Below are 9,611 nucleotides of genomic sequence, written 5' to 3'. Positions count from 1 at the left end.
GGGGGGAGCCCTGTGCGACCCTTCTGGGGGATGTGGGCTATGGCTCCCCCCGGGATGGATGGGGAGCCGCAGCCTGACCCCCACCGCGGTGCAGCTCCAGTCCAATGGAGACCCTAGCGCGACTTGCTCTGCGGTGCGGTGGAGGCGGTGGTCTCTGCACCCCTCCCGGTATGGCTGGGGAATTGCTTGGCCCCCATCCCCGCCTCGGTTCCATGGAAACCCCCGTGCAGCCCTCGCTCTGGAGGGGGGTGGTCTCTGGAGTTACCCAGGATGGATGGGGAGCCCCTATGTGACCCCCATCCCTGACTCAGTGCAGAGCGCACCCCGTCCCCCTGCAGTGGGGGGTGGGGGATCGTGCTATTCTTATGCCTTTTGGGGAGGGACTCTGAGCTCTTGCTCCCCCCGCTGTGGCTGAGGAACCCATCAGCCTGACCCTCATTCCCACCCTGCTTCTATGGAGACCCCAGTGAGATCCTTGCCCCTGTTGCGGGAGGTCTTTGGGCCCCCCTGCGATGGATGGGGAGCCCCAGCCTGACCCCCATCCGTGGTGTGGGTTGGCACAGGGAGGCACGGGAGGCAGCCCTCTGGGGGACTGTGGCTGGCTGTGTCCCCCAGCCATGTCAGTGCCTGGGCACAGGCTGGGCCCGGAGTTCATGGCTCCTGGGAGGCCCTGGAGCGCTCAGCCCAGCCAGGCCTGTCCTTGCTGAGGGGCTGTGCAGTGGCAGCAAACAGCCCTGGCCTTTCTGCCCCAAGCTCTGCCCGGGCTCGGCTCTCCCTGTGTCCCCAGGGGCTCAGCCTTTATGGTGTCACCACACGCAGGAGCAAAGTCTGTAGGGTTCAGCAGCTGCTTCTCAGTGAACTGGACAATCTTTGCAACAGCCTTCCCCCTGTGTGTGGGGGAGTCTGGGGCCTCCTCGAGGCCTGATGGGTGTGTGTATCCGTGGACACCATGTGCTGCTCTCAAAGATCTGGCCCCATGAGAGAAAGGTGCAGCCCCACGGGGCTGAAGCTGCCTGGAGCTGCTGCGGGAGGCCCCAATCTGCTGAAGCCTCCCCATGTGGGTAGTGTAGCCAACAAGGTGCCCTGGGGAGCATCAAGTACATCCTGTGTGTTTCACAGAGGTGAAGGCAGGCCTGGTGGGGCAGGGAGCTGGCTGTGGTGTGTGCCTGGCATGGGAAAAGGCCCTGGCAGTCAGACATGCTGGTGTGGGCAGAGGCAGCGCTGGACGTGGTCTGTGTCAGGTGATGGTGGGGGATAGGATTTTCAGCTGAGGGCTGAGGGATGGTTCCTGGAGTCTCATTTTTTGAGGATGAGTGCTGCTTCATTTGTGCTCTCCTCTTCTGCTGTGCTTCCAGGTATGGCTATTGTTCTAGACTGTAACTTCTTCTTTCCCTTTCATTTCAGCTGCAATCCCCAAGAAAACTTTTAATTTGCGTTTTCTTACCTAACCCTGTCTAACCTGGGATCAAAGCTAGTGATAAGAGCATAGCCCTGTTGTTATTGTGAGCTCAGTTTTATTAAAGGAATATCCACAGCCTACAGAGAGACCTGTAATGACTAACCTGAGCCTCTCAGCTCCATAGTGCATATTTACACAACCTGTTTTTCTCTCTGCTCACATCCCTCTCACTGTGAGTGCCCTTGCTTTGGAGGATGACAGTAACACCAGATTCTTCCACATCTCTGGCAGCTAGAGCAAGGACCTAGGCTGAGCTCATTGCTTCACTAAGGTGGCAAAGCCCCTTGTATCGTATCTTTATGGATGTCTTGTGGTCAGTGATGCTGGGATGTACAACTGTGATGGACGCAGATGTGCTGGCAGAAGCCTTGGTGCAAAAGGGTTGTGGTCAAAGCAGTCTAAGGGAAGTATGGAATAGGCTATAGCTGTGACAACACGTTTGTTAGTTTAGCAAAGGCAGTGCTAGCAGGATTTGACTGGATTTGTGTTTTAGTCTCAGTAGAGTGTTTTATTAACTTCTTCCTCACCTTCATCTCACCTCACCTCAACTTCTTCGTCACCTCTGCTGATGGTACATGTCAGGAAATGGCAGTGTTTGAGACCATCCTGACCAGTCCTGCTGGCTGTGGGCTCTGGTGCTGTCTCCTGGCCACTTGCTGTGAGCCTGCTCTGCTGGCCCAGCCCTGGGCAGCCCAATGGGAGAGGAGTTGGTCTCTAGATGGGGTGAAATACTGTTCAGCACAGCCTTACCCAGGGCCAGTTTGAACAGCTGCATGTGAGGTGTGTCCTCCCAGAGCTGAGATCCCTTTCCAGCACCTTGCAGAGGGATCTGGGACGGTCAGTGAAGCAGAGGAGACAGCTCACACTGTGTTTCCAGTATTTTGGCTCTGCAAGGCCTCTTAAGGAGAATGACATGTTTTGCCCTCAAAGATACATCCTCTCAGAGACCCTGCCCTGCCTCTTCTCTCTCTTTCCTGTGCAGTAAGGTTTATTCACAGAACCACAGACAGATTTGGGTTGTAAGTGACCTCTAGAAGTGTCTGGTCCAACTGACCTCCTGCTCACAGCAAAGCTGACTCGAGGTCTTGTTGTTCAGGGCTTTGTCCAGTTGGGTTTTGAGGTCCTCCAGGGGGTCTGTGGCCTATTCCCAGGCTGCAGCACTCCTCTGGAGAGTCACAGGCTGTCCATGCAGCTGTCCTCTCCAGCTGTCTGTACCTGCCAGAACACTTTGTTAGGTGTTCTGTTGCCTTCCTGCAGCATTTGGGCAACAGGTAGAGAGACCTGATGACCATCTGTTTTTTACCACTTCCAAGTCTTCTACTTTTTTTAATCATTATCTTGATATCATTAAGGTAGTTTGGACACACACTGCTCAAGCATGCTGTACCTCTGAGCCTTTTTTGTTGTGCTTCTGATAGTACTTCCAAAGCTTTTATGCCCACTCACCCCCTTCCATTGTGTTTAACACTATTTTGGAGATACATACCAGGAGAATTTTCTCTTGGACTTGATCGCTGAGTGGAGTTGGTTCTTGAAGCTGAATTGCTCTCCAGATAGCATTGCTGCTAAGGGTGTACTTACACTTGTTAGTCCTTTCTATCTTGCAATACCTTGACACTCAGTGCTTTGGGAGATCCTGGTCTTACAAGATGTGAAGGGATCCAAGCCATTTCAAACTGCTGCCAGGATGGCATTCTGACTGGATGAGGATGTTCCTGTTGCCTGTCTTAGCCTTTACTGCTATGGATAGCAGCAGATAATGCTGAGATTGAGGAATGTTGTCAGTTATATTTGAAGTGTTGCAGGGAGTCTCCTGATAAACCTGATCCAGGCAATTCTATGAGATCTCTGAAATTTGTCCTTCTTGTACTTTCTTGAAACTGAAGTGAAGTTTCTGGAATGCAATCTCAGAATCCAGTTTGGTCATTCCTGCCCTTGAGGAATTTACAGGAGACTCGTGGTTGTGTTTTGCAGCACCAGCTGTTCAGTACTGAAGGATTTAGGCTTTCTGGGTTCAGGGTGACTGTGCTACTACATTTGAGGCCTGCAGCCCCGAGATGAGGCTCCAACTGTAGTAAAATCTGGTGGTGGTCTTCTTTCCTGGCTTTGGAACTATAAAAAAACAATTGGTGGAGTCTCAATGCTGCTGGTGAAATTCTGGAAAGGCCCTTTTGTTTCCTATGTACCAGTTACTGTTGTGTAGACAGTCCCAGTCACACGTGAAGACTGGCCTGAAGGGGATGTGGTGAAAGCTGCTGCAGTTTGCACTGACTGAGAACCAATAGTACATTTGGAGGTGAGACAACATCCACCAAACCCTGCCTGCAAAGCACAAGGACTTGAGCAGTGACATCTGCAGGAGCTGTGGCTGATTTGGAGTGAGTCACTGCATGTAAAACCTCCAAGTCACAGAGGGCTTACAGATCCATGGTCAGTTGTTTAATCATGTGTTTATGAGCTTGTCCAGCTTTGATTTCCAGCTTTTTGTGTCCTTGTGTGCACCTGTCTGTATCTCTAAGGAGTCATCTGCTGTAGATCTTCGTGATTTTTTTGAGAGGGGTCATGTCCCACCACCATTTCCTTTTAGTGAACAAAATAGGTTTAGCATTGGAGGGTGTTTTCCAAAGCATGGCTGTTCATAAAGCAGTGGGATTCTTGTGTTAGTGTGTCAGATTTTTTTTTTTTATTTGAAACATCTCAACTCTTCCAATAACTGTTATCAATTGTAGACAGTAGCCAAGAATGAGACAGTGATGTTGTAACAGTGATGGTGTAACATGGCACTGTGCAAGTAGCACTTGAATGTCACCAAGTGGGGTTTGTGCTCTTTGAAGACTGAGTTTGCAGCTCAGAGAGCTGCCTTTCCAAAAACACTAGTAAACAGCAAAATCTTTTCAGCTCCTTTATGGAGAATTTGAACAGGACTGAAGCATGGTCCATAGTAGTGTGCTTAGTTTGCTGGTGATATTTTGTAAATTCATTTGTGTTTGAGTTAGCCAATACGTAATAAAGGTTTGCAGTGCTTGCATTTAGAATGCTAACAGCTGTCCAGATAAACTCAGATAAATCACAGCAGAGTAGTTTGCTTCTGCTGTACTCACCACTCAAAGCATAATATTGTTAATGAAGCTATGTTGACTGAAACCATGCTGGTAGGACATGATATTACTTTCTTAATTTCTTAATTTTATTGATTGAACTGGGTATTGACACTGTTGTTTCTGTTGAGAAATACTATCTGGAGTGTTTCTGTTTATTAAAAAAATTTGGCACAAAAAAATAGAAGCTTCTTCCAGAACTCATCTTAGGTCTTGTAGACCTTGCAGATGGGAGGTGGCTGAAATGTTGACTTAAGTGTCTTTTGTAGTTACTAGTTAATTATTTTCATATTTCAAAGGATCTCTAATAGAGAAAAAGATAATCCTTCAGCCTTCAAAAGTATTGAAAATCTGAATACACATCCATGAACAGAAGTCCAGGGCAGATACTCAAGCAGTTGCTGTTCCTTTGCTAGAGGAAAGCAGTAACTATAAGGCTGTGGGATTTTCTGTGGGCTGTAAAGACTTCTGAGATGTTCTCTTCATTGGAAGGGAGTAGCAACCACATTTTTTCTTGCTGTCTGTTTTTAATTAAATGTTTGATGGTGGATCCTCATTTCTGTAGGTAGGCCACATATTCCCCTGCTAATGGTTACCTGAGTTACAGCACCACTGATGTTTCTAATAAGCTGGATAAAGTCCCAGGTAGTCACTTGGATGTGCTTAAGTGTCCTGGCAGAGATGTTGCACTTTGAGCTTCCAGATCTGAGAGAAGATCCCACGTGCCCCTCTTTGGCAGAAAGAGCTGGGCTGGGCTGGTAGTCACAGGTATTGGGTTTGGCAATCGGTGTTGTGTTCTGTGCCAGTCCTGCACACTTGGGGAGGACCCTCAGCTGTCCCATCACTTCTTTGGAAATGCTTACTTGCTACCTGAGAAGCATTCTGCTGCAGACTGCTGTGCAAGAGACTTTGCTCCTTCAACTTGTTCTTCCCAAGAGTATATCTCTTACTGAATACTCCAAGGAGTACTTACTCCTAAGTAAGGAGTTCCCAAATGGAGCAGTTACATATGCTGCTAAGTGCAGGATTTCAGCACACTGCCTCCTCTTGGTTTGGCCACATGTTGCACTGTACTCGCCATGCTGCCAGTTACACGGCTGGAAAAGAGGAAGGTTTAGAGCAGACCAGTTACCAAACCCTGGTGAGTGAGCTGTGCATTAGCTGGTCCTGGCATAAGAGAGGTGATGACTTGTGGTGGATCATTTCAGCACCTGCCAGAAACAATAAGCTATTCTGTTTCTTTTGTAGAAAGTGAGAAAAGACTCTAGCAGAGATAAAGTGTACGCTCTGTTTGCAGCTTAACTCATTGTGAAGCTCAACAGAAGGCCCAGACAAATCTGACTGCCTGGGGCAGACAGAAGTAGAGCTCCTTACCTTGCTGCAGCGGAGCAGCTCTAATTTCTTCAGATTGAGTTTGACTTCAGAGCAACCCACAGAACTGGAAAATACCATTCTTTCCTGTTTTGAGAGCTGCCTTCCTCATCCTTATCAGCTGGTGGTTGAAAGCCACTATAAAGAATTCATTGTCAGGGACATTCCATGCTTTCCCACTCAGACTGTTGGTCAGTGTCACCTTAGGTCTAGCCTCAACTCTTAACTCCATCATCTTTTCCAGATTCTTTTAAACATATAAAGAGTTGGCATTCACCTGCCCTATATCACCTTGGAGCTCTGCTGCAGCAGGTTGAAAATAAACAAGAGGAAAATATTTCTAAAAACTAAATGTAAAGCTGTAGGATTTAAAACCACTGTAATTTTAGGAGGTCCAAAGTATAAATTGCTTCCCAGTGGGATTAGGCAGATTGATAGAGGATTTGCCCAGTACAGACTCTTAACTGGGACATTGTCAGTGCAGCTCAAGCCAATTGGTTCTTCAGCAGGTGAGTCCTTGATTGGAGGATGTGCTGAAGAGGAACGTCCTGTTGTGTTTCTTACACTCTCTCCCCAGGTATCTGTTCTTGGTGTGAATAGCAACAGGATATTTGAGTACATGGTCCTTTCATTGGACTGAGTGCAGCAGTCCTTAGCTTTGCTTACCCTAAGAAGTTTTGGTTTCTTCTCCAGAATGTGTGAGCTGTTCTGCTGGGAGGAAAAGACTAGGCCAGCAGAAAGTGGGAAATGCTTTAGGAGTGGTGGTTGAACCTTAGTGGTCCATTGCAAACCTGTGCAAAGTGTCTGAAATAATTCTGAGGGGTATGTTAGCTCTGTTAAGTATACCTATAAATAAATTTTCCTTCTTCATCTGGATGCCTTGAGGTTTTTTAACTTATTATTGTAGGGTCTGCTGTCTGTCTGTGAAACTGGATGGGGGATGTATTTGAGCAGGAGACATTGTTCATATTCTGTGCAGCAGAAAAAAACCCATGTTTATTATCTTGGGAGGGTTCTCATCTGCTTTAAATCCTTAGGACCTTCCTTTCAGATGTCTTTGTTTCTATTTCACTTTGTTCTTATTTCTGTCAGCCAACCTAAAACATGTATTAGATCCTGTATTGCTCTGGAATTGGCTTATTCTAAAACTTTTGTCTCATCTTGTAACTAAAAGTGAACAGAAACACCAAAGTCTCTAGGGGTGAAACTTGCTGAGCATTTCTAAAGATTACATTTGCTTTATTTTCTGTTTGTGATTATGGGAACAGTGCTTTATCTGCCACCAGGAAACAGAAAACATTACTGTGTATTTAGATAAAATACGGAGACAGTGTCTTTGAAATCCAGTTGTTGGGTATGATTTCCTTAAATTCCTGCTTGTCTAAGTTTCAGAAGTTGGGTGCAGTCTCTGTCCAAGTATGTTCTGTTTACTTCTGACCACACCATTTTGTGAGTGGGAGCTTGGTTGTCCTTTCAGAGGGAAGGATATAAAAAAGTTAAACAGTTTCATCATCAATGGAATTATATTAGGCCTCCTCCATATAGATGAGTTATGCCCACTGTAAGCCCAAACAAACAAAAGTCTTCTCATTCAGGGCTTAAAACAGTGCTAAATTTAGGATTGGAATTACTCTAACAGGGAGGGATAGGTTGTTGCCACATCATTTGATTCTAGTGCCTTTTTTATAATGTCTACTTAGAGCCTGTTTGGGGACATGATGTTACTTCAAGTCTTATACTGCCTTACCACTTGCAGACTCCAGCTCCTTCTCCCTTTCCCTCTTTGGGTTTGTCAACCATTATCTCCTTGTTGGGGTATAATTCAGTTTTAGACCATATTACTTGCCTCATCTCGAAGTCTTGACCTTTCTGTCTTATGATAATGTCAACCCTGAGGAGCTGGGCTGTAACTTTTCCTCTGAGGTTGGCAGTCTGCATCATTGAACCTTCCTGTTCAAGTGCACTGTTTGTGCCCTGCAAAGTCACCCTGGTCTTTTTTCCTGACTGAATTGCATGCTTGTGTCTATCTTGCTGCTTGTTCTTATGACTGCTTTTAACATCAGAGCTTTTCCACCTTTTTTCTTGCCACTCTCCAGAACTCCTCCTAGTTCTAACTAAAGCTTTTCCAATTGTTCCATTTCTGAATAATAACCTACGTAGTTTTGGGGCTATGCAGTAGCTGTAGTTATACTGTAACATTGTTTATATCTGTCCTCTGACAAGATTAATGCATGTTGTCATCCTGTATCTTGTTAAGACTCACACTTCAGGCCTTGAAAGGAGTTATTTCTACCTCTATGTTTAAGAGAAAAAAGGTATTTTAAAAATTAAGAATGTGTTAGCTCCATAAGAACAGATCAGGAGAAAGGACAGACCATATTGTTTGGATAGAGAAGAAGGCAGGGCTGGGGATATTACCACAGAACATTGGTGGGGAGCCTCCTGAATTGGTGCTTGAGCCATTTCTGATACCCCAGGGTGTCATTTAGCATAAGCAAGTTTCTTTGCTGTGCCGTGGTGAGGTGTGTGAGGGCTGTAGAGTTCCCAAAGGCCTGTTATAACAAACTACTTCATCCTGCTGCTGACTTTTGTACCCTCACAAGCAGAGGTGGTTCACATGCTGGTGTCTGGTATCCTGGTTATGGCCTGGCAGCATTCCTGGGCTTTGTTTTACTCCAGCAGTGTTCAAAAGAGTGGACAGGTCATGTTCTATGTTAGACTGCTTTTCATTAACTTGCAAGTCTCTCTCTCATTTCCAGTTGCCATCTTCTAAATGGATTCCAGTGAATTTTCAGGATCTTTGGACCCCCTGTCCTTGCCTGACAAACCACTCATTGGTGATCTCCCTGCTGACATGGAGTTTGGTGAAGATCTCCTGGGCTCCCAAACAGCTTCTACCCAGGAAGCTTCAGTTCTTCAGCCCCCTGGCTGGGATCAATCCAAGCAAATGACTGCAGATGAGGACTTGGACCTTGTAGTGAAAGCAGACAGCGTGTCTGAACTAAATAAATCAAATGACCGTGTTCTAGATAAACCTGGTGTATTGGATATGCTGGAGAAACCTGGTGTCTTAGATGATTTGGGTAAAACTTCTGACTTGGTGGAACTAGATAAAGCAGAAGGTCTGGATGGGCTGTGTAAGGCACAACCTTCCCAGGACGTGGAGGGGGGGCTGGCAGACTCCTCTGCCCTGTCTAGAGAAGCTGTTGGTCCAGAAACGGGGAAAGAAGGGGAGGATGCACCAAAACATTGTTCTGGGGATATAAAGGAAGATGGTGCTGCTGCTATTCCTGCACTGTCTGGTGACAATGTCTCTGAATCAGCCCAACAACCCCTTGACTCTAGGGACCTCAGCAGTGCCCCAGCTGAGGGCACAGAAGAAACCACAGCACAGTCCTCGAGTCCGACAGTGCCCCCACCCCAACTCAGTCTTAAACAAACAAAGAAAATGAAGTTGAAGGCACCAAGGAAAAACTCGCCTGTGCAGAGGGAAGGGCTGGCAGGGGAGGCGGAGGGAAGCCCAGACAACAGAACTGCAGCTTTGCCCCCTGAGCCTGTGGAAGAAAACCGTGCAGAGGAAAGGAATGATAATGGAAAGAATTCACATAAAGAAAACAGTGTACTCAAAGCACAGGAAGCCTTACCACCAACAGGTAAGTTGCTGCCTTAGCAGAATTTGGCTT

At 46.7% G+C, this 9,611-nt stretch overlaps 1 protein-coding gene across 4 annotated transcripts in view; it reads left to right on the top strand.

Moving 5' to 3' along the window:
- Positions 1-9,611, top strand: part of ZMYM3 (zinc finger MYM-type containing 3) — a 32,292-nt gene that overhangs the window by 1,005 nt on the left and 21,676 nt on the right. For 2 of the 4 annotated variants that reach the window (XM_015626365.2, XM_015626366.3), the window contains exon 2: positions 8,688-9,581. In XM_015626365.2, coding sequence (XP_015481851.1) covers positions 8,702-9,581 — 880 coding nt within the window. In that variant the 5' untranslated portion in view covers positions 8,688-8,701. Of the gene's footprint in view, positions 1-79; positions 9,582-9,611 lie in introns of those variants that run through there. The other 2 variants (XM_015626364.3, XM_015626367.3) reach the window with 2 other exon arrangements.

This window comes from Parus major, chromosome 4A, assembly GCF_001522545.3.
Source record: "Parus major isolate Abel chromosome 4A, Parus_major1.1, whole genome shotgun sequence".
NCBI classification, from domain to species: Eukaryota; Metazoa; Chordata; class Aves; order Passeriformes; family Paridae; genus Parus; species Parus major.
The sequence above is the reverse complement of the archived record's forward strand: the minus strand, read 5'-3'. Positions and strand labels throughout refer to the sequence as shown.